We start from the raw sequence: 26,183 nt of genomic DNA on the forward strand, positions 1-26,183 counted from the left end.
GCGCTGAGTGGAGATGTCAATGGGGATTGTTTATGCGTCATACACATCTCTCAGTGCTAATTCTTTATTCTCCAATTTCCCCATATCATGTTGTTGACGATGCTCCGGCTCTCTTCAGAGAAAATATTTGCCTTCAGATCTTAAGAAGCTGTGCACTCACTAGGGTCCCCTGATGAAGGCGTGGGCTGATTTGAAGCATTTTAGCATCAGTACATTAAACATTAGTTAAGTGACATCTGTATCTGGAGGTTTGGGGGGATGTGAAAAGGATCGGCGGGACTACTGTGAACTTTTCCGGTGGTCTGATTGATCCACTTAATTAAGTGAATCAATGGGCCCTCTGTCCCGACACGCTTCCCTCTTTCCCTCCCTCTCATCCTTCTATCCACCCATCTTCCTTTGAACTCTGTTGATTTAACGTCTCTCTCTCACTCCCCTCCCTCTGAAAAAGGAACCAAGCGACGTTCCAAATGATGTAAACAGTGAGAGAGAAAGATTGCCAGAAAGTATATAAGAAGAGAGAGAGAGATGGAGAGAGAGAGAGAGAGAGAAAGGAAAGAAAAGGAAAGGAAAGGAGCAACATCCAAAAACATCAGTCTGACGAACTTCAACATAGAGGTGGGGCTGGGGCAATAAGCATTTGAAGTATTGGGAGTGGCTCAGAAGCACATATCTGTCACTAAGGTGGAGTGGTTGTGACGCTCCTGCTGCTGCTGTTGAGTTCCACTGAGGGGCGGGCCTGATGGGGCCTGATGATGTGCTGAATCATGGCAGGCAGAAATAGGCGCAAGCCACCGACTCAGTATGCACTCAGTACTTCCATTGATAATGACACAGTTAGGCTACAAGCTGGTTCCATTCTTTCTTTCTCTCTCTCTCTCTCGCACTATATCTCTCAAATCGTTCAATCAATCAAATGTATTTTATAAAGCCATTTTTACATCAGCAGTTGTCGCAAAGTGCTGGTGTCTCTCTCGCTTTCTTTCTCTCTCTCTCGCTCTCTCTGACTGACACTTTTCTCTTTCTCACACATCCTCCCTCCGTCTCACTCTCACTCTTTCTCTCTCGCTCTCTCTTTGTCTCCCCCCCTCTCTACCGCTGTCCTCCCACCACCACCTCTCTCCCTTCCTCTTTCTCTATTTCTCCGGAACACTCATCCATAGGCTTAGGCACTGTGCGTTGCTCTCCGGGGGACATAATAAGGGAGCGTGGGCGTCTGCGAACAAGCCTGGATGAAAATGGCACATCTCCAGTCCTGCCACTGTGCTCTGACCTCTTCGTGGTAACACTGCCTTGAGAAGAGAGTGTGTGTGTGTGCATGTGTGCCCCGCTGACGACAAACCCATCCAAGAGGCAATTTTAAACCAGGCTAATCCTACTCCGGCTGTACTCTCCGGATTGTGTTTAGACCAAAAGGCATTTTAATAACGACAAAGACGTTCATTTAAATCATCCACACCTCGAACAGACCCTCGGCCTATACATTAGGCTGTACGTTTTAAGCGCCGTTTGAGAAGGACGATGGGCTATTTTACTGGAATAATATCCTATACACAACATGATGCGCTGTACATATTCCATGCTCTCCTCTCCCCATCATGGTTCCCAGTGATACATTGCTATCCATTGAGTGTTACGCTGCTCTCCGTTCCCCCCTTGCCCCTGGTACTGGGGGATGGTCTCGGTGGGCGAGTGAGTACGTCTGTCTGACTCAGTTGGTCATCTCCGACAAGGCCATTGCGTTGCCTCGGCCCCATTTACCCTCTCTCTGTCTTCATTCCACTATGTGGTTATCTAAAGGGACGTTTGACCTTCACTTCATGACTGTGTATGTGTCTGTGTGTGTATATCTGACTCTGTGTGTGTGTGTGTGTGTGTGTGTGTGTGTGTGTGTGTGTGTGTGTGTGTGTGTGTGTGTGTGTGTGTGTGTGTGTGTGTGTGTGTGTGTGTGTGTGTGTGTGTTTGTCAAATCAAATCAAAGCAAAGCAAATTGTATTTGTCACATATGCCAAATACAACAGGTGTAGACCTTACAGTGAAATGCTTACTTACAAGCCCTTAACCAACAATGAAGTTTGAAGAAAAAATAAGTGTTAAGAAAGTATTTACTAAATAAACTGAAGTAAACAGTAAATAAATAAAAATGAAAAAAATTTGGAAAAATAAGAAATAATTAAAGAGCAACAATAAAATAACAGTAACGAGGCAATATACAGGGGTACCGGTACAGAGTCAATGTGTGGGGCACATGTTAGTCAAGGTAATTGAGGTAATATGTACATGTAGGTAGAGGTAAAGTTACTGTCCATAGATAATAAACAGAGTAGCAGCAGCTTCAAAATGGGGGGGGGGGGTCAATGAAAATAGTACGAGTAGCCATTTGGTTTGCTGTTCAAGAGTCTTATGGCTTGGGGGTAGAAGCTGTTAAGAAGCCTTTTGGACCTAGACTTGGTGCTCCGGTACCGCTTGCCGTGCGGTAGCAGAGAGAACAGTCTAGGACTAGAGTGGCTGGAGTCTTTGACAATTTTTAGGGCCTTCCTCTGACACCACCTGGTATATAGGTCCTGGATGGCAGGAAGCTTGGCCCCACTACGCACTACCCTCTGTAATGCCTTGCGGTCGGAGGCTGAACATATGCCATACCAGGCAGTGATGCAACCAGTCAGGATGCTCTCGATGGTGCAGCTGTAGAACCTTTTGAGGATCTGAGGACCCATGCCAAATCTTTTCAGTCTCCTGAGAGGGAAAAGGCATTGTCATGCCCTCTTCATGACTGTCTTGATGTCCTTGGACCATGTTAGTTCGTTGGTGATGTGAACACCAAGGAACTTGAAGCTCTCAACCAGCTCCACTACAGCCCTGTCGATGAGAATGGAGGTGTGCTCGGCCCTCATTTTCCTGTAGTCCACGATCATCTCCTTTGTCTTGATCACGAGGAGGGAGAGGTTGTGTGTGTGTGTGTGTGTGTGAGTGTGAGTGTGCGAAGGGGGTTGTAGTGTTATTTCAACAGCCACTCGCTCTGTCACCTTGAGTAAGAGAGCCACCCATCCTCAGGCTTCTGTAGTAGCCAGCCAGCCCCGAAATCATTTACATACCGCCTATCCAGCCGCTGCTCTGTGAATTATTGTTGGGCTGAATGACGAGGGGGAGAGAAGGGGGTGTAGTGATGTTCCGATAGACCTCTGTCTCTTTCTCTCTCTCTGTCTCTCCCTCTAGCTGTACCTCCCTCTAGCTGTACCTCTCTCTAGCTGTACCTCTCTCTAGCTATACCTCTCTCTAGCTATACCTCTCTCTAGCTATACCTCTCTCTAGCTATACCTCTCTCTAGCTGTACGTCTCTCTAGCTATACCTCTCTCTGGCTATACCTCTCTCTAGCTGTACCTCTCTCTAGCTGTACCTCTCTCTAGCTGTACGTCTCTCTGGCTGTACGTCTCTCTAGCTATACCTCTCTCTGGCTATACCTCTCTCTAGCTGTACCTCTCTAGCTTTTCCTCTCTCTAGCTGTACCTCTCTCTAGCTGTACCTCTCTCTAGCTGTACCTCTCTCTAGCTGTACCTCTCTCTAGCTGTACCTCTCTCTAGCTGTACCTCTCTCTAGCTATACCTCTCTCTAGCTATACCTCTCTCTGGCTGTACGTCTCTCTGGCTGTACCTCTCTCTAGCTATACCTCTCTCTGGCTGTACGTCTCTCTAGCTGTACGTCTCTCTAGCTGTACCTCTCTCTAGCTGTACCTCTCTCTAGTTATACCTCTCTCTAGCTATACCTCTCTCTAGCTATACCTCTCTCTGGCTGTACCTCTCTCTAGCTGTACGTCTCTCTAGCTGTACCTCTCTCTGGCTGTACGTCTCTCTAGCTATACCTCTCTCTGGCTATACCTCTCTCTAGCTGTACCTCTCTCTAGCTTTTCCTCTCTCTAGCTGTACCTCTCTCTAGCTGTACCTCTCTCTAGCTGTACCTCTCTCTAGCTGTACCTCTCTCTAGCTGTACCTCTCTCTAGCTATACCTCTCTCTAGCTGTACCTCTCTCTAGCTATACCTCTCTCTAGCTATACCGCTCTCTAGCTATACCTCTCTCTAGCTATACCTCTCTCTAGCTGTATTTCTCTCTAGCTGTATTTCTCTCTAGCCGTACCTCTCTCTAGCCGTACCTCTCTCTAGCCGTACCTCTCTCTAGCTGTACCTCTCTCTAGCTGTACCTCTCTCTAGTTATACCTCTCTCTAGCTATACCTCTCTCTAGCTATACCTCTCTCTAGCTATACCTCTCTCTGGCTATACCTCTCTCTGGCTATACCTCTCTCTAGCTATACCTCTCTCTGGCTATACCTCTCTCTAGCTGTACCTCTCTCTAGCTGTACGTCTCTCTAGCTGTACGTCTCTCTGGCTGTACCTCTCTCTGGCTGTACCTCTCTCTAGCTGTACCTCTCTCTAGCTGTACCTCTCTCTAGCTTTTCCTCTCTCTAGCTGTACCTCTCTCTAGCTGTACCTCTCTCTAGCTGTACCTCTCTCTAGCTGTACGTCTCTCTAGCTGTACCTCTCTCTAGCTATACCTCTCTCTAGCTATACCTCTCTCTGGCTATACCTCTCTCTGGCTATACCTCTCTCTGGCTATACCTCTCTCTGGCTATACCTCTCTCTAGCTATACCTCTCTCTGGCTATACCTCTCTCTAGCTGTACGTCTCTCTAGCTGTACGTCTCTCTGGCTGTACCTCTCTCTGGCTGTACCTCTCTCTGGCTGTACCTCTCTCTAGCTGTACCTCTCTCTAGCTGTACCTCTCTCTAGCTGTACCTCTCTCTAGCTGTACCTCTCTCTAGCTGTACCTCTCTCTAGCTTTTCCTATCTCTAGCTTTTCCTATCTCTGGCTGTACGTCTCTCTAGCTATACCTCTCTCTAGCTATACCTCTCTCTGGCTATACCTCTCTCTAGCTGTACCTTTCTCTAGCTTTTCCTATCTCTAGCTATACCTCTCTAGCTGTACCTCTCTCTAGCTATACCTCTCTCTAGCTATACCTCTCTCTAGCTATACCTCTCTCTAGCTGTACCTCTCTCTAGCTGTATTTCTCTCTAGCTGTACCTCTCTCTAGCTGTACCTCTCTCTAGCTGTACCTCTCTCTAGCTGTACCTCTCTCTAGTTATACCTCTCTCTAGCTATACCTCTCTCTAGCTATACTTCTCTCTAGCTATACCTCTCTCTGGCTATACCTCTCTCTAGCTGTACCTCTCTCTAGCTGTACCTCTCTCTAGCTGTACCTCTCTCTAGCTGTACGTCTCTCTAGCTGTACGTCTCTCTAGCTGTACCTCTCTCTGGCTGTACGTCTCTCTAGCTATACGTCTCTCTGGCTATACCTCTCTCTAGCTGTACCTCTCTCTAGCTGTACCTCTCTCTAGCTATACCTCTCTCTAGCTGTATTTCTCTCTGGCTATACCTCTCTCTAGTTATACCTCTCTCTAGCTATACCTCCCTCTACACCCCCCCCCCCCCTCTCGCTCCCCTGAGCTTTACACACACAATGCCCTTTACACAGGAGCTTAAATGTCCTGCTGCATTATTCAGCAAGGATGGCTATGCACACTGCTCAGGGTTAAACATCATCTGTATCTGACAGGAAGCATGTGGCGCGGCCGTGTGTTTGAGAGAATGTGTCTGTGTGTGATAGTAAGGGGGTTGTCCCCCCAGACACTTTTACTAACGCTGAATGCAATGTCCCACTGGGGGTCACCGCCTCTCTACATTACACACACACACACACACACACACACACACACACACACACACACACACACACACACACACACACACACACACAGCGGTACAACCGAGGGCAGCAGGAATATTTCTGCTGGACGGACATTGGGAAATGTGTGTGTGTGTGTGTGTGTGTGTGTGTGTGCGCGCGCCCGCGCGCATGTATGTAAGCTTGGAGTTCTGCAAGCGGAAAATTAAACATCCACACAGCACAATAAGGATTTAGGGTCCATTGACCAGTGGTCTGGAGAGGAGTGGCTGCATGGCATTTAATGTTATTGATCTGCAATAAAAATCATAATAATCCACAGAGAGAGAGAGAGAGAGAGAGTGTACTGTATTTGTGTCTGGGGTAAAGGTTAGCCTAACCCCACCACTGCAGCATAATCAGATGTAGATCACCAATTTAAAAAATCAACTCAAAGTTTATTTGTCACATACACCGATTGCTTTTACTTTTACTGCTTACCATCTCTATTTATACAGTGATGTGATGGTGAATACCTCAACGGTACAGTAACCCTGATGTAACCTGATGAAATGATACTCTACTGCTGTATGACTGTATCTCTACCTCCAGGTGTCTGAGCAGGTGTTGTGCTGGTCCAGCTAGGCATTGAGCAGTGAGCTCACAGGCATTCCAGCTCTGTCAAGAGGAATGGGACGAATTTCACCCATCTTACTGTTGGAAGCTTGTGGAAGGCTACCCGAAACATTTGACCCAAGTTAAACAATTTCAAGGCAATGCTACCAAATACTAATTGAGTGTATGTAAACTTCTGACCCACTGGGAATGTGATGAAAGAAATAAAAGCTGAAATAAATCATTCTCTACTATTATTCTGACATTTCACATTCTTAAAATAAAGTGGTGATCCTAACTGACCTAAGACAGGGAATGTTTACTAGGATTAAATGTCAGGAATTGTGAAAAATGTAGTTTAAAGGTATTTGGCTACTTATTCGATACTTATTCATGTTACCATACTAGAATGTATTGATTTCAAGCTATAATCCAACAGTCCCAATCCCCAAACCTCCTAACTAGCTACCAAGACGCCATTTGAGGTTAGAGTAGCTTGTCTAACGATCTTAGCTGGCATGCCTGCTGTCAAGGTTGGTAGACTTTAGAAAAGCAAGTGTAGTATTTGGGTGGACTATGTACAAAAAGTGGTGTAATTTTCAAACGGTTCACCCAATATGGATGGAAATACCCTCAAGTTAAAGCTGACGGTCTGCACTTTAACCTTATGGTCATTGTATCATTTCAAATCCAAGGTGCTGGAGTACAGAGCCAAAACAACAACAACATGTGTCACTATCCCAATTCTTTTTGAGCTCGCTGTAAAATGATTTTACATAGAATCTGAACCTAGGTCTGCTATAACCCATGTATTCAAACTGCACCACATTTAATTCCAACTACTTCTGTCTCCTCCGCTCACTTTGTCTTTGTTTGTTCTTGTGTTTGTTCTGAAAGGGACTGGGGCGTTTGGTACATTACTTGTTCTCTTTGCTGTTGTTATTTTGCTTGGCCAATAAAGTGTGCCTTGCCACCGGCATTATTTCCTGATACCCTCCATGTGGAGTACATCGAATGGCTCTGATATACTTCATTTTTCATTTCACTGCCTGGGCAGACTGTATGGGTTCACCAGCCTACAGAGACATCCCTCTCTCCAAGTTCCATTCTTTAGTTCCCCCTTCCACCCGTACACTCCCTCCATCTCCTTGGGGTGGAACGGATTCATCTACTTACCGGCTTGCATTCCAGTCGCATAGTCAAGGCAACGCGATGGATTCAGTTCAGCCACGTGTTGCTTTGGCAATGTTGATCTCTTCAAAACCCCCAACGCTGAATTGGAGGGGCGTCTCTCTCTTTCTCTCCCGCTCTCTCTCTCTCAATTCAATTCAATTTAAGGGCTTTATTGACATGGGAAACATATGTTAACATTGCCAAAGCAAGTGAAGTAGATAATAAACAAAATTAACAGTAAGCATTACACTCACAAAAGTTCCAAAAGAATAAAGACATTTCAAATGTCATATTGTGCCTATATACAGTGTTGTAACGATGTGCAAATAGTTAAAGTACGAAAGGGAAAATAAATAAACATAAATATGGGTTGTATTTACAATGTGCTCTCTCTCTCTCGCTCTCTCTTCCCCCCACTGACACACTAACATACACACACACATCCCTCTGTAGTAGTGCCATCTGTAGTAGTAGAAGCCTTTGTCTCCTGTGAGAAGCTGGCAGCAGCTGGTTGGTGTTGGCTACCGCCAGGGACGATGCCAGTCCTGAGCATCTTTATGGGCACATAATTGGGCCCTCCTGTTGTAGCTCCAAGTCTGCTCATATGTCCTTCTGTTTATGTGTGTGCGTGTGTGTGCGTGCGCACTATGTAGGGAATTTGTTGGCAAATATCTGGGTTGAGAGATTTAGCATTTAGAAAGCACAGCTATTTGTTATACTGTCGGGCTGTGTAACAGACCCTTTCCAAAACATGACTTCATGAAATTACAGAAGTTGTTGTGCCGCAGTACAGGACACAGGCATCAGGAAAACAACGCTTGTATTCCAAATGGCACCCTATTCCCTATACAGTGCACTACTTTTGACCAGTGCCCATCGGGGCGCAGACCTTATAGCCCTATGGTCCCTGGCCAAAAGCAGTGCACTATATAGGGAATAGGGTCCCAATTTGAGTGAGTCGCAGCCTAAAGTCTGAAGTGACAGCGAGTAAAGCCAGGGAAGCCTCTGCGGCTGGTGGAAAAGGCTGCGTTGTCTAAGGGGCATGAAATGAAATGTCCATCAGCTTTAGGGAGAAAAAGAAAGAGAGAAAACAATTGTCTTACTCAGCAATGCTTGTTCCTGCGGGACTGTTTGCTAAATCTGATGTCCACGTCTTGTCTCATCAGTGTAAAACGGTACCGTTCCACGCATTATGTTGACAGTCTAATTGAGGTTGCCGTCTGGCGGATGGTAAAATGTGCTGTCGTGGACAGCCCGGCAGAACACACCGTCTAGCTGATATACTTCCAGAAACATCGCTTTTTTGGGGGGGGTACGAGTTTCTTACTTGCCTCCAAACTTTGGTTTCTTTCATTTTTTCCCCCAGTCAGCCAAAAGTAGGTGAAACAGACACTTTTCACGCTTCCCACATCTTGATTTTATCATATTTAAACATATTGGACTGAAAGCTTGAAAGTGTGTGTGTGTGTGGGTGGGTGCGTGTTCATGCGTGCATGTGTGTTTTGCAATGATACCACAGATTAGAATATATATATATATATATATATATATATATATATATATATACTGAACAAAAATAAAAACCTAACATGTAAAGTATTGGTCCCGTGTTTCATGAGCTGAAAATCCCAGAATCACAGAAATGTCCCATACGCACAAAAAGCTTATTTCTCTCAAATGTTGTGCACACATTTCTTTACAACCCTGGTAATGAGCATTTCTCCAAAATAATCCATCCACCTGACAGGTTTGGCATATCAATCTTTTGGCAGTATGTTCAGCCAGCCTCACAACCACAGACCACATGTAACCACGCCAGCCCAGGACCTCCACAGCCTGGCTGCCGAGTGGGTGGGCCCAGTTTCATTATTTCCTTATATAAACTGTAACTCAGTAAACATTTTAGAAATTGTTGCATGTTGCGTTTCTATTTTTGTTCAGTGTATTATCTCTATGGCCCATACAGCCTTACTGCCTTGTCTATTTGCAGAGATATTGCTGGAAACGGAGTGCCTTTTACTGTATTTAATGAGGATCACTGAGGAGCAGTGGAGGGCTGAGTGTAGTGTAGTAGGTATGGTAGTGTCTGTCCTATTGATTTGACACACATGGATTCCAGGGTTGAGGCATCGCGTGGGCATCCCTGGTGGAGCTTGACAATGAGGCCCTCCACCACGGTCATGTCTTACTCAATACACCCTCATTAAGCTGATTGCTACAGCGTCACCGTTTAATTACGGTAAAACCAAAACAAGGCCTCTTCTTGGCTAAGTTGGAGGCTGAATCAGAGATGTGGTGAGGGGGGTTTGGGGGTGAGGACGGGGGGGCACTAGATCATCATGAGGTCTACCTGTGTATCGCCTTGGGCGGGTGGGTTGGTGGTTCTCTAAACATAAATAAGGTAGAGGATTCTTTTTCTCTTTCTTTCTCTCACTCTCACTGTCTGTCTGTGTCTGTCTGTCTGTCTGTCTGTCTCTCACTCTCATTCACTCTCTATTTCCCTATCTCTCTTTGTCTTTCACTCATTCACTATCTTTCTCTCTCACTCATTCACTCTTTCTCTCTCTCTCACACATGCACTCTCTGTCTCTCACTTATTCACTCTCTCTCTCGTGCTCTCTCTCTCTCTCATTCACTCTCTCACACTCATTCACTCTGTCTGTCTCTCTCTCTCTCTCTCTCTCTCTCTCTCTCTCTCTCTCTCTCTCTCTCTCTCTTTCCTCAGGTAGTTTTTTAGTGGAGATTAGGGCGGGGCGATGTATCGAATTCATTCGATTAATTCAAATGTTTTTGCGTGATATTCCAAATGCCTGTATCGCAATAATCAAATCTGCTTGTTCTCATGTTGTCTTTTTGGCCTTGTCTCCTTCACTCCTTCTATGCTGTGTGCACCTTCCCATTTACACCATAGATCTGAATATAGTGAGAAGGCAGGTGACAAGGTCCAGAATAAGCCCATAGAAACAAATTGGTCTTATTTTGGACAGATTATGGCGAGTGAAACCTCTCGCTCCGCCTCTTCCTCTCTGTTTACACACACACCAACCCCCCTGCCGCTCATACCAACACAGTTCAGAGGTTACTACTTTGTCTCTGACAAGCGGTTTCAACTCGCTATTTGCATTTGAGGTTTGATCCAACAGAAACGGCCATATGGACACCGAAACACGTTGAGACATTATTTTACTGTAATAGAGAACTGAATCTGTCTAAGGATACTTTTTATGTCTCAACTCCTCAAATTGTGTGCAGAGCAGACACTATTAAAACTGGAGTATCAATAAACATTGATTCTGGTAAAGTAATGCTCAGTGTATCGCGTGCGGCTATTGCTGTAGCATGTACCTACCGCTAGCAGCATTTTACCCAAAGACTGTTATACTAACTGTCTAGTCTGTGTTTTATAAATGTGCAATAAGCATAAAACACAATTCTACAAGGAATTGGCAACTCAGTCTCATTCTGAGAAGTAAGGTAGGCCACTTGACTTCAACATCTGAACAAAGTGGACAGGCTAACATGCTGTTCAAACAGTTGGAGAATGTGCTCATAACTCTTCAACCTTGTTGCTAGCAAATAGATCCAAGTTGGCTAAACTTGAAACATAAATATTAGCTGGCTGCTTGCTAGCACATGGGCTTGTGCTTGAGAGATTATTTATGAGACCTGTGTTTATATTCTATAACACAGTTGAAGTCAGAAGTTTACATAAACCTTAGCCAAATACGTTTAAACTCGTTTAAACTCCTGACATTTAATCCAAGTAATCCAATCCCTGTTTTAGGTCAGTTAGGATCACCACTATTTTAAGAATGTGAAATGTCAGAATAATAGTAGAGAGAATGATTTATTTCAGATTGTATTTCTTTCATCACATTCCCAGTGGGTCAGAAGTTTACATTCACTCAATTAGTATTTGGTAGCATTGCCTTTAAATTGTTTAACTTGGGACAAACGTTTCGGGTAGCCTTCCACAAGCTTCCCAAAATAAGTTGGGTGAATTTCGGCTCAAATTTCGGCTCACACACGCTTTTTCAGTTCTGCCCACAAATGTTCTATAGGATTGAGGTAAGGGCTTTGTGATGGGCACTCCAATATCTTGACTATGTTGTCCTTAAGCCATTTTGCCACAACTTTGGAAGAATGCTTGGGGTCATTGTCCATTTTGAAGACCCATTTGCGACCAAGCTTTAACTTCCTGACTGATGTCTTGATGTCGCTTCAATATATTCACATAATTGTCCTCCCTCATGATGCCATCTATTTTGTGAAGTGCACCAGTCCCTCCTGCAGTGAACCGTGCTTCACGGTTGGGATGGTGTTCTTCGGCTTGCAAGCCTCCCCCTTTTTCCTCCAAACATAATGATGGTCATTATGGCCAAACAGTTCTATTTTTGTTTCATCAGACCAGAGGACATTTCTCCAAAAGTACGATCTTTGTCCCCATGTGCAGTTGCAAACTGTAGTCTGGCTGTTGTATGATAGTTTTGGAGCAGTGGCTTCTTCCTTGCTGAGCGGCCTTTCAGGTTATATCGATATAGGACTAGTTTTACTGTGGATATAGATACTTTTGTACCTGTTATCCTCCAGCATCTTTACAAGGTCCTTTGCTGTTGTTCTGGGATTGATTTGCACTTTTCGCACCAAAGTACGTTCATCTCTACCAGACCGAACGTGTCTCCTTCCTGAGCGGTATGACGACTGCGTGGTCCCATGGTGTTTATACTTGCGTACTATTGTTTATACAGAAGAACGTGGTACCTTCAGGCATTTGGAAATTGCTCCCAATGATGAACCAGACTAGTGGAGGTTTTTTCTGAGGTCAGCTGATTTCTTTTGATTTTCCCATAACGTCAAGCAAAGAGGCACTGAGTTTGAAGGTAGGCCTTGAAATACATTCACAGGTACACCTCCAATTGACTCAAATTATGTCAATTAGCCAATCAGAAGCTTCTAAAGCCATGACATAATTTTCTGGAATTTTCCAAGCTGTTTAAAGGCACAGTCAACTTAGTGAATGTATACTTCTGACCCACTGGAATTGTGTTACAGTGAATTATAAGTGAAATAATCTGCCTGTAAGCAATTGTTGGAGAAATTACTTGTCATGCACAAAGTAGATGTCCTAACCGACTTGCCAAAACTATAGTTTGTTGACAAGAAATTTGTGGAGTGGTTGAAAAACTGTTTTTAATGAGTGCAACCTAAGTGTATGTAAACGTCCGACTTCAACTGTACCTGCTACAGGAATAAATAAATCAATCAATCAATCAAATGTATTTATAAAGCCCTTCTTATATCAGCACATGTCACAAAATGCTGTACAGAAACCCAGCCTGAAACCCCAAACAGCAAGCAATGCAGATGTAGAAGCTCTCTAGAAAGGCAGGAACCTAGGAAGAAACCTAAGAATGAACCAGGCTCTGACGGGTGGCCAGTCCACTTCTGGCTGTGCCGGGTGGAGATTATAAGAGTACAAGATGCTTGAAGTTAGTCATTATTAGTGAATGTGCATTATGCACCGTTCTGGTTAAATTTGTAAAAAATAGACAGACTTCAAAGCCAGATCAGTGATTATTGCAAAAAAGCAGGTTAAATTATTTTGATAAAATAATGTAATAATTAATGGGGTTTATACTGTATTTAGTCTAATTTGACACATCCTGAATTCATTAGATTATTGCTGACTGTTTGAAATGCATTGTATTTTACCTTTAGTTGTACAACAAAGCTCATTTAGAGAAAACAGTTTTTTGAAATCAAGATATATATCGTGAATCGCCCATGAGTTTGAAAAAATGTAGATATGATTTGTAGGCCGTATCGCCCAGCCCAAGTGGAAATCCTGCAACCATAAATGGTGATGTTGTTTTAATGTGCAAGGACCTAGCCCAGATACCCTTCCTGTAAATCTCCCGAGCCAATCGAAATATGTAAGGTTACTGCAGATGCGCAGTTTTATTGTCAGACTGTTCTTTTTATACATCTTTATTGAATTTCTTTACCTTCTGAGTTCCCTTCCAATTTTTTCCGCCTGTTTCCTGGCATTAATAGGTTTCTTCGGGGGGGCGAAAGGAAGCCGTCAGGGACAGAGTTATGGATTTGTTGTATCACCTCGTCTATATCTCAGGGTTAAACAAAGATTCTTGCTGCCTCATCAAGGGAACACAGGGAGCTGATTTGGCTGGGATTGGATTCATTCGTTTGTCCTTCGTTATGTGTTCTTTTATTCATTACCGTTGCGAGCAGTGATATATAAAAAGTATGTGTAGCTACAGTATAGAAGTATAGTTTTCCCATGAGTAATGATGGAGGTCTCTATTAGGTAACTGTGAGTTCTAAAAGCTGGATGTATATTTCATACGAACCACAGTACACTCTCAGCACGGAAGAAGGCTGGAACAAATGAATCCGCCCTCATCCACATTTAAACACAGCCTATTTTAAACACACTTAAACACGCTTTGTCTTTGCTTCTATGCATAACACACACCAACACATGGACACCTGAGCGCACACGCACACACCCACACACATACACACCAGTGGCGGTCAGTGCCGTTTATGATGGGGGAGGACAATAATACTTTTTCATGAGCACGGCCTTATTACTATTACAGCATATTGGATGGCTGTCATTCATATTCCATTCACCCAGTTCAATGTAACATCGATAGGTTTAGGCTACTACCTGATAATGGAATTTTCCTTTTACCCATCATGAGGTTGCTACAACCCAGCCTAGGAATGAATGTTTACAATGTAGGTGCACACTGGTCGAGAGACATATTTGAGATGACAGACAGTGACACGTGGACAGACAGTGACACATGCAATACTGCCTTGCAAACTCTTGCCTGCATCTAGCTGATCATTAATCTTTTGTTTCTTTTGGACAAATTCAGGTATTTTTAATCCCTGTTTCGTTTGCTCCCGTTTAAAAAAACGTTTTTCAACAGAATCGGCGGAATGAATACACCCTTGATCACATATAAACACAGTTCATTTTCATTGCAGCCACGTTGTATTCCTTCTAGCCTCAATGCACTCTCCTCCTCTCACCTTTCCCCTTCATTTGTGGACTTCGATGAACAACACATCAGCTGTATGTGACCAGGCGATGCTAGCTAGCTTTAGCTTATGCTTTCAGTACTAGATTCATTCTCTGATACTTTGATTGGGTGGACAACATGTCAGTTCATGCTGCAAGAGCTCTGATAGGTTGTAGGACGTTCCCTGGAAGTTGTCATAATTACTGTGTAAGTCTATGGAAAGGGGGTGAGAACCAAGAGTCTCTTAGGTTTTGTATTGAAGTCGTTGTACCCAGAAGAGGACGGAAGCTACTGTAGCTGTCCTCCGGCTACACCATGGTGCTACCCTACAGAGTGCTGTTGAGGCTACTGTAGACCTTCATTGCAAAACCGTGTGTTTTAATCAATTATTTGGTGACGTGAATATATTTAGTATAGTTTTATCTAAAAAGGATAACTTTTTCAATGTTTTACCATTTTTAATTTGATCAAATTCCCCTTCCTCCTATGAGGAGCCTCCACTGGTACACATCTAGCCGCATGCACGCTAGCATGAACACAAACACGCACACACATGTTCTTATGTCATTCCACCGACGCCGCCACAACCGGTCCGTCTGACGCCACTGCTGCTGGTCAGTCCGATGCTGCCACAACTTCGGCAGCGGAAACTGTGTCCCAGTGGCCCAGTGGCTCAGTTGGTAGAGCATGGTGTTTGCAATACCTGGGTTGTGGGTTTGATTCCCACGGGGACCAGTACGAAAAAAAAAAATGTATGAAATGTATGCATTCTCTACTGTAAGTCGCTCTGGATAAGAGCGTCTGCTAAATGACTAAAATGTAAATGTAAATGCATTACCTCCGAAATGTAGAAGGTGGCAATAAGACGACTCCAGTAAAAGGCCACCATATACCTTCACATTGTTTCTTAACTCATATAGATGTATTGGCCAGTGACAGGCGGAGGCATTACTTCATCACTATCTCTCTTCTTCTTATCTTTGAGGGGCCCCTGATAGAGTGGATAAGTAATCACTGACTGACCCTGCAATTGCATGGAACATACAGATGTAGGACCTTCATTTGATCACTCGTTTGTTCCTGAGAATTTTTCTGCGCCAGAGGAAATGCAGATGAGCTTCGCGAGTCAATAAAAACCCAGACTTAAACACGGATATTTTAACAGTATTGCACTTTTCATGTCGTCTCATTTTGACCAGTTAATAACCTAACCACCAATCAAGCAGCCTTACAGACTAAACGGTCAAATCCTGTTGCTGCAGGATTATTTTTGCTGCGACAAGACAGGTCAAAATAAGATCCTACATCTGTAGTTTCAGATTAAGATGCTAGCAGCTCTCTTATCATACTGTAGCTTCCCTCACAAACCTTCACTGTGCATTTGTCAAGTTGACGCTCGTCATTCTCTTGCTAAGTGAGCCGGGGCTGGGTTATACGTGTGTGTGTGTGTGTGTGTGTGTGTGTGTGTGTGTGTGTGTGTGTGTGTGCATGACTGATGTTAGGTTCTTTGGTTCGGTACCCCCTCCAGAGTTCACCGTGTTCCTTTCATCATTTACACTGCAACATGTAACCCACAGCGGAGACAATGGCAGGGTACTACTGCAGTCACACACTGAATCATTCTGTCGTTTGTGTGTCTGTGTGTGTCTGTGTGTGTCTGTGTGTGTGTGTGTGTGTCTGTGTGTGTGTCCTGCTGTCATCTGAGACATCGCTCCAGAGCTCCACGATACATTTAAGTAACAATAAAGTATTACATTGTAATCAGCATGACTTGAAACAGAAATATGTTGCTCACTAGGTTGCTTACTACATAATGAACTAACTCTCTGAATACGTCTCTCTGCCTCAACAACACTGGCAGAGAGAGACTGAGGACGCCGCCACAAGGGTAATTTGTGTTCTGCTTTGACTCCATTTATCAACAGACAATGGAATTACCCAGACTAATTTAATGGAGCTCAATGAATCATTAGCAAGGAACCAATAATGTGTCATTTCGCCTGAGGCACTATTCGGAGTCCCGGTTTGCTCGGGTGGGCTTGTCTCTGCTTCGCACTGGGTGATTTAAATGTAGCCTTGTCACAGTATCTAACGAGGGTGGCGCCCCTCCTCGGTCGGGCGGCGCTCGCCGGTCGTCGTCGCCGGCCTATTAGCTGCCACCGATCATTGTTTCTGTGTCTGTTGGTTTTGTCTGTCTATCCCGCACCTGTTTTGTGTTTGTCATTAGTGGGGGGTTATTTAATGTGTATTTTCAGTTGGGGTTCTCGTGCGGGATTGTTCATTTGTTCACGAAGGACAGTTGTATTGTATCCGATTGAGAAGTCATTATATTGCCGGGCTGCGCCCCGCGCGCTGTTTGTTTTTTCAGTGCGCTTCTTTGTTTTTTTTGTTGAGAAAAGTGTTTTCTCCTGGCGGACTTCGCTACACGCCCTGTGCCCAACGGCTATTACGACTGGTATTTCTTATTAAAACTCAGTTGCTCCGGCCCTCTGTCTCCTGCTCCTGATTTCACATATCTACTGGTCCTAGACGCTCGTGACAAGCCTCATGCTCGTCAAATACTGTAGCTTCTGTCTTAGTTACTATTTAGAGTAATTTTACACTTAGAGAAAAGTTACTATTAGAGTAAAATTACTCTAAGAGTAAAAAAGTATCTTACAGTAAACTTCTCACTTTAGAAGTAAGAAGAGGCTGATAATTCCTGGTTGTTACTATGTCTGCAAGACGTTGTCTTCAAACTGGTAAAAAGTGAACTGGCCTCCAGCTTCAAGGGAAAAAGGGATAATTTTGATCTCGTGGATGGTCGGTCCTCACATCCACACCTATACATTTCTCCAGTTCCATCCCATCATACTGGTGAAATGTAAACTCGCCTGTAGGCCTCTACCTTCAGCATTTCAATGGCAGACTAAAAGCAGCGGCTTCATTTCAGTTCATTGCTGAAATGTAGGTTGTTTCGTGACCTAGTTTCCCTCATTTGTTTTTGGTGCATGAATCCAACCTGGAGGCATCTCTCAAAAAATGGTGTGTTTCAGTATTTGGCAGCTGAGAATTGTATGCAGTGTTGTCCCGAGGCAAAGCCAGGCCCAGCTTAACCACAGCGAGCCCCACTACGCTCCCGGAGCTTCTGAGAAGCTAGCTGACGCATAGGGACACCCAACAGCTGTTCGCTTGGATGGCTGTTAGCTTGTCTCTCCCCCTGTGTGGGAAGCTCGGCTCATTACGCCTCCATTTCGGCATGGTAATTGTGCGACGTGGGGCCATTACCGAAACCAAAAAGCAGAACCCGGAAGCTACGAAGCTAGAAACACCCCCACAACCCTTCTCAGTGGACTTGTGGTAGCGTTGACTTGTAGGCGCTCCTCCTGCTTGCCTGGAGCCAGACTTGAGGGCCCAATTTGATTTGCAGTCCTCTTCCTCGATTTCAACCCCAAGCAGATTTTGGCAAAGCAGGCCCCAGACGGCAGCACATTTATAAGGACATTCTCTCTAGTGCTTTAGCTGGGCACATGTTTCATTTAGTGCTTCAAGATGCCTTTTCTCTTCAATACTCTGTGTCTCACTCCAAACAGATGTACAGTAGGCTATACTGGTAGAGTAGCAGTTTGAGAACCAACATCCGCTGACCATTAAAACCAAGCCTGGTGTTTCTAATTGACTACGCGGTTTCTGAAGAACAGAGAGGTACTTCCTGAATCTGTCCCGATAAGGTTTTCTGTTTTTCCAAACTAGGTCAAAAGTAGAGTGCTAGAGATAGGGACTATGGGTGACATTTGGGACTCTACCTCAAAGTTAATTTTCTGTACTTAGCAATATGACTTTTTGACTGCTGTAACACTATGTATTAGGAGCTTGAATGGCGCCTGGATGCTTCCATCCCCTTTGGAGCGCTTCCCATGCATGTTTCAGAAGAACACATGAAAGGAGAACTTGGAGAACTTAAAGGGAGTATCCCAGTTTGAATATTCCCCCATGTATGTACTTTTATTTCCTTCAAACTTAAAAAGAGTCCTACTTTTCAATGATATTTTCTCTCAAGTCACCTTGCCAGTCTGTAAACTTTGCTTTATCATGCTCCAACTGTCTCGTATCCATACACGCTCGCATACCCACATACACGCTCTTTCACGCACAAACACACACATACACCGCGCACACCACACGGTGCCCCAGGCCCATGTTAAAACCCTCAGCGTGGTATGGAGTCTGCCAGGCTGAAAGCTTAGTGTGGCTCTGGTGTATTGCCCAGGTCGGTCCCAGCAGGGGCCCTCAATGAAAAGGCATCAGCATCGGCAGAGATCTCCCTCTCTCTAGTGCTTTAGCTGGGTGCGTGTTTCATTTAGTGCTTCAGGATGCCTTTTCTCTTCAAGACTCTGTGTCTCACTCCAAACAGATGTACAGTAGGCTATACTGGTAGAGTAGCAGTTTGAGAACCAACATCCGCTGATGTTGGGGAACCATTAAAACCAAGCCTGGTGTTTCTAATCGAGTACACGGTTTCTGAAGAACAGAGAGGTACTTCCTGAATCTGTCCCAATAAGGTTTTCTGTTTTTCCAAACAGGTCAAAAGTAGAGCACCAGATATAGGGACTATGGGTGACATTTGGGACTCTACGTCAAAGTAAACTTTCTATACTTAGCAATATGACTTTTTATCACTCACACAATTCAGCTGTTTTACCACCTTTCTAACACGCTGGCTTATTTGTGCGCGTCCTTAATGTCCCCCTGTTCCTTACATACATTCTGCTCAAAGACACAGGAGTCCCCGTTTGAAGGCTTGTCGCATTTCCTGCACACTCTAGCTTTGTCAATGACTTATGATGGCTTGCCTCCTGAACTGCTTATGAAGCCGTGTTTTAGTTGGATGAATAGGCTGGATGAAAGGCGATGAAATGCAATCAAACTATACGAGATGTCTTTCAACGTTTTATGCTCCAGATCAGCCATTGGAGTGTCCTCGTCCTTTATGGTCTGCTTAGATTACTGTAAGACTTGTCTTTCATTTCAATGGGGGGGATCAGTCAGCAACATATCCCACAGGTCATTGAACTAGCAGTTGATGTGTAACATTAATACAACACTTTTGGCGTCTGTTATTTTCTCTATGTAGCCTCTTGGATCTATTTTGTTCCTTTTGACTTACTGTAGATGTGCCGGGCTAAACAGCTGTTGTTCTGCTAGATCGCGAACGTGAGGATGGTCGAGTTGTAGCTGAGAAACCCGAGCCGTTTACAAAGAACCAAGTCTCGTTCTTCCTACGTAACAGCACCACTTCCCGTCCTAACCTCTCCCTCTCCGTCTGTCAGGTGACCACCCTGGTGAACACCAGCAACAAAGGGCCCAGCAGTAAGAAGAAGGGGCGCTCCAAGAAGGCGCACGTGCTGGCCCTGTCCGTGGAGCAGGCCACGCAGAACTTCCTGGAGAAGGGCGAGCAGATCGCTAAGAACAGCCACGATCTCAAGGAGGAGCTCATCCTCGCCGTGGAGGATGTCCGCAAGCAAGGTATGTCCGCACAGGGACACCATACCATGTAGTACTCTTGTGTTTAGAGATGTAGGAATACATTAAATGGGACAGTAAGGTGAAGAGAGTCCAATGTACTCACGGGGATACCATACTTGTAGTTTTCTGGTGTATACTGTTCATGGAATGTGACAGCAAGCTCTCCAGACCCCAGGGTGTATTCTGATTCCCATCCGGAACTGCTGTAACACTATGTATTAGGAGCTTGAACGGCGCCTGGATGCTTCCATCCCCTTTGGAGCGCTTCCCATGCATGTTTCAGAAGAACACATGAAAGGAGAACTTGGAGAACTTAAAGGGAGTATCCCAGTTTGAATATTCCCCCATGTATGTACTTTTATTTCCTTCAAACTTAAAAAGAGTCCTACTTTTCAATTACATTTTCTCGCTCTGAGCCTTAAGTCACCTTGTCAGTCTGTAAACCTTGCTTTATCATGCTCCGACTGTCTCGTATACACACACGCTCGCATACCCACAGACACATACACACTCTCTCAGACACAAGCTCTCGCACACGCGCGCGCACACACACGTACACACACACACACACACACACACACACACACACACACACACACACACACAAACCACTTACACCATACAGCTCCCCAGGCCCATGTTAAAACCCTCAGCATTGTATGGAGTCTGCCAGACTGAAAGCTTAGTCTGGCTCTGGTGTATTGCCCAGGTCGGTCCCAGCAGGGGCCCTCAATGAAAAGACACCAGCATCGGCAGTGATCTCCCTTTTTCTCTCTCTCTCTCTGCCTCACTCTTTCTCTGCATGAAAATTCCCCTCCTCTTCCTCTCTTCAATCTAGAACACCTGCCCAACAAACAATGTCTGGATTCAGTTAAACTGCATCACTCTTCAAGCAGATACTTAGCAATCTCGCTTTCTTGTGCATTCATCGTAGCAAATTTACTGTGGTAGCTATCAAGCTGTGGAGGAGAAAGTGTTGTGTTGAACTCAGACCCTGCTTATCAGTCATGTGTTATGTTTTTAACATGGAAATTGATTAGGCTAGATTCCCTTGCTGAGTAAAATGTCAGTACAGAATAGCGTAAGTGTTTGACTATTTTACAGCAGGCCATTTGCGTTCTTTAATGTCATCGTTTAGGGCTCACTGGACACAAGCAGACATATCATTTTCCATTTTAACGCCTGTCAGGTTTTTCCATAACTCATTTATTTACTGTCATTAAATTTGACGGAGGCCCTTCTTCAGGAAGTTGGCACTATCCTCATCTTCTACTGGAGCAGGCCATGAGACTGTTAAATAGTCCCCACTAGCCGGCCTCTGCCCAGTACCCTGCCCTAAATCATATGAATTGGGTGCGTAAACCATTAGGGCATCCACCCACGCAGCCAGCACCATCAATAAACGAGGGAAATTGGCCAAATGAGCCACATTTATGTGTCCTTAAAATCAGCCTATAGCCTAATGCTATTCCTTGTGTTTTGATATGAAGAATTACAAAACGTTATAGCCTATTGTTTTATTAGTTTTTACTTTCCCCAAACAACAATTGTCCACCTCATGGTTCAGCTGTCAGAGATTTGAGCACTAAATGCATCAGAGCACTAAATGCATCAGAGCATTGCATGCATAGACCTGTAGGATTAGGCATCCACTGTATGATATGAATATAAAACAAATACATGTAAAGCATGAGAAGCTGAGGCCTAGCCCCAGAGAAAGAGACATATGCCGGCGGCATGCTACGACACAGACATGTAATTATCCTTGTCACATAGGCTAGCCTGTTAGAGACAGACGTTCCGCTAGCGGAACGCCTCACCAATATCCAATGGTAGAGTGTGGCGCAAAATACAAATACCTTAAAAATGCTATAACTTCAATTTCTCAAACATATGACTATTTTACACCATTTTAAAGACAAGACTCTCGTTAATCTAACCACATTGTCCGATTTCAAAAAGGCTTTACAGCGAAAGCAAAACATTAGATTATGTCAGGAGAGTACCCTGCCAAAAATAATCACACAGCCATTTTCAAAGTAAGCATATATGTCACAAAAACCAAAACCACAGCTAAATGCAGCACTAACCTTTGATGATCTTCATCAGATGACACTCCTAGGACATTATGTTATACAATACATGCATGTTTTGTTCAATCAAGTTCATATTTATATCAAAAAACAGCTTTTTACATTAGCATGTGATGTTCAGAACTAGCATACCCACCCCAAACTTCCGGTGAATTTACTAAATTACTCACGATAAACGTTTACAAAAAACATAACAATTATTTTAAGAATTATAGATACAGAAGTCTTTTATGCAATCGCGGTGTCAGATTTTAAAATAGCTTTTCTGCGAAAGCACATTTTGCAATATTCTGAGTAGATAGCTCGGCCATCACAGGCTAGCTAATTTGACACCCACCAAGTTTGGTGCTCACTAAACTCAGAATTACTATAAGAAAATTGGATTACCTTTCCTGTTCTTCATCAGAATGCACTCCCAGGCCTTCTACTTCAACAACAAATGTTGTTTTGGTTCGAAATAATCCATAGTTATATTGAAATAGCTCCGTTTTGTTCGTGCGTTGAGGTCACTATCCGAAGGGTGACGTGCGGGGGCATTTCGTGACAAAAAAATTCAAAATATTCCATTACTGTACTTCGAAGCATGTCAAATGCTGTTTAAAATCAATTTTTATGCTATTTTTCTCATAAAATAGCGATAATATTCCAACCGGGTGACGTTATATTCATTCATAGACTGAAAGATAAACATGGAGTCGTCTCGTGGACGCGCACTCCAGTGTCATTGTTCCCTGCCTGACCACTCACAAAAACTCCTGCTGTTTTTCGCCCAGAGACTGCAGAGAAGTCATTCCACTTTCTGGCGCCTTCTGAGAGCCAATGGAAGCCTTCGAAAATGTCACGTTACAGCAGAGATGCTGCATTTTTGATAGAGATGCCCTAGAAGGAGAACAAATTGTCAGACAGGGCACTTCCTGTATGGAATCTTCTCAGGTTTTGGCCTGCCGTATGAGTTCTGTTATACTCACAGACACCATTCAAACAGTTTTAGAAACATTAGAGTGTTTTCTATCCAAATCTACTAATTATATGCATATTCTAGTTTCTGGGCAGGAGTAGTAACCAGATTAAATCGTGTACGTTTTTTATCCGGCAGTGAAAATACTGCCCCCTATCCCAAACAGGCTAGCCTACTGCATCTGCTATACAAATATAGGTGTACAGAAGGTGGCTACTTCGCTAATATTTTTTGTTAGAAAGATAAGCATTATATTATAAGAATATAGGAGTAACTTTGGTAGGACTAAAACATTATTCCTCACCTCAAGTTCAACTATCAGAGTCAGTTGGAGTGCTGGTGGGTACTGCCTTCATATCATAGGCCTGCAGTATAATAGGTTAATAACCACACCACACCAAACCTTCACAAATGTTTCTAAACTTTATTAGGGTACTATAAAAAGTAAATCAAGCCAATTTTTATAGGGAAACTACGAGCAGGATAATATATTGCGGCAAACCCATTACAGTAGGAACTTGTTTTGGCCAAAGAAAATGGCTCAGAATGAAATATAACACTTGCAAACTGGTTTAAACCTTCTCAAAAGGTCCAGCAATTAACAAGAAAGGCTATTGCCTACAGCAATAGGCTAATTATATGTATTTTACAACAGGCCTACTTATATAACTTTATCTATATTTCTTTCTTTCTTTATATATCTATATATCTTTATTTATCACTTGCTTTATCTTGGCCAGGTCGCAATTGTAAATGACAACTTGTTCCCAACTTGCCTACCTGGTTAAATAAAGGTGAAATACAATAAATAAATTACCTATCTTAAACTAAATACAGCGCACACAATTAAAAAGAGAGAAAATGTCTCAACGAAAATGTCTCAACAGAATAAAACAAAACACGTTTTGCATATTTAAAGAACTGGTTTAGAATAACAAATATGCCTACAATAATAACAATGGTATACTGTGATAACATAAAACATTTTTTTTTTACATTTTAGTCATTTAGCAGATGCTCTTATCCAGAGCGACTATAACAATGATCAAACAAATTATTATGAATACCAAAACAATGTATTAAGTTTAAAAAGTGCATCCTAGCTGAAAAGTGAGTTGCACAGTAGCCTGCATCTTTGTCCACTTCCCATCTTTGTCCAGTATAATATTAAAACGTGAACATTCCCCATGTAGGCTTTTTACTATTGGCATACTCTCTAATTTTTGTTTTACTATATCTCCATTCCGTTTATTTTTATTCTGAAAAACTCCCCAGTCCTTAATGGTTACAAGCATACCCATAACAGGATGCAGCCACCGCTATGCTTGGAAAATATAGAGAGTTGTACTCCGTAATGTGTTGTATTAGATTTGCCCCAACATAACTATTAGTATTCAGGAAAAAGTGAATTGCTTTGCCACATTATTTGCAGTATTTCTTGAGTGCCTTGTTGCAAACAGGATGCATGTTTGGGAATATTTTTATTCTGTACAGGCTTCCTTCTTTTCACTCCTTCAATTAGGTTAGTGTTGTAGAGTAACTACAATGTTGTAGTCACAGCCATTATAATCTGTAACTGTTTTAAAGTCACCATTTGGCCTCATGTTGTAATCCCTGAGTGGTTTCCTTCTTCTCCGGCAACTGAGTTGGGAAGAACGCCTGTATCTTTGTAGTGACTTTATTGATACACCATCCAAAGTGTAATTAATAACTTCACTATGCTTAAAGGGTTATTCAATGTCAGATTTCTTTTTTACCCATGTACCAATAGGTGCCCCTCTTTGCGAGGCATTGGAAAACCTCCCTGGTCTTTGTGGTTGAACCTGTGTTTGAAATGTACTGCTTGATTGAGGGACCTTACAGATAATTATATGTGTGGGGTACAGAGATGAGGAAGTCTTTCAAAAATCATGTTAACACTATTATTGCACAGAAAGTGAGTACATGAAACTTATTAATCAAATGTTTACTCCTGAACTTATTTAGGCTTCCCATAACAAAGGGGTTAAATACTTATTAACTCAAGACATTTCAGATTAGAATTTTTTATTAATTTGTAAACATTTTTTAAAACATAATTTCACTTTAACATTATGGTAGGCCAGTGACAAAAATATATATTTAAATACATTTTAATTCAGGCTGTAACTCAACCAAATGTGGAAAAAGTAAAGTGGTGTGAATACTTTCTGAAGGCACTGTATATATAATTTGAGCTGCATGCATCACGAGAAAATGTATTGTATCATTTCACTTTGCCTGTAAGAACGATGATGAACACGGGCATGTCTGATTAGCGGGCATGTCGGCTTAGCCTTCGCTGTAGTGCAGACTCTGGTAGCATGCTGGCTGTAAATGAATAGCTTGCAAGTAGATAGTGAGAAATAATCAGTAGGCCTAATATTACATTAATTAAATCTATGAAATAAACCCCCTCCCCAGGCAGTTAACACTATTCTGCAAATATATATTTTCCCATCTTCAATCAGTTAAATCACATTGTTAAAATGTTTTCATTCAGTTAGAAAAGCAACAGTCCTGGCTGAGCCGCATATGCGAGCGCACCGTGGCCGCTTCGCAGTTACAGTGTAGCCAAGCTGCGTCTGTATGTGCCTATTCACCAAAAGAAAAAGCACAGGATACTTGTGTCTTGATAAAACAGCTCTGCTTGCAGGCCCGGTTAAACGAGGAGGCGAAAGGGGGCTTGGCCCTCTCAGCTGAAACATGTGCCACCTCAGTCCCTACATAAAAATACACCAAACTGCTGTGTAATTTGACCTTCAAGAAGGTAGAGGATGCTTCCTAAATGGCACCCAGTTCAGTCCCTGGTTGAACGTAGTGCACTATATAGGGAATAGGATGCCATTTGGGAAAGATCCTAATTGGTTTAATTGGCTCAATACTTGTGGCCCTGGCCAGGCCCAATAACATCCAATCCAAAATGTTCACTAATCAATGGTTGAGGATGGGTCGGGTGCCCTTGAAACAAAGTGGTATTTTCCTCGTCTGCCCTTCAAAAGACAGTAAACAGCAAAGAGTCAAAGTGAGTTATTTGAAAGTGGGTTTGAAGCCC

At 43.3% G+C, this 26,183-nt stretch overlaps 1 protein-coding gene across 1 annotated transcript in view; it reads left to right on the plus strand.

Moving 5' to 3' along the window:
• The window catches only part of LOC115192023 (catenin alpha-2), a 661,748-nt gene that overhangs the window by 131,343 nt on the left and 504,222 nt on the right, over positions 1 to 26,183 (plus strand). The window contains exon 3 of the mRNA XM_029750111.1: positions 19,864 to 20,059. Coding sequence (XP_029605971.1) covers positions 19,864 to 20,059 — 196 coding nt within the window. The remainder of the gene's footprint in view (positions 1 to 19,863; positions 20,060 to 26,183) is intronic.

Source organism: Salmo trutta, chromosome 4, assembly GCF_901001165.1.
Source record: "Salmo trutta chromosome 4, fSalTru1.1, whole genome shotgun sequence".
NCBI lineage: Eukaryota > Metazoa > Chordata > Actinopteri > Salmoniformes > Salmonidae > Salmo > Salmo trutta.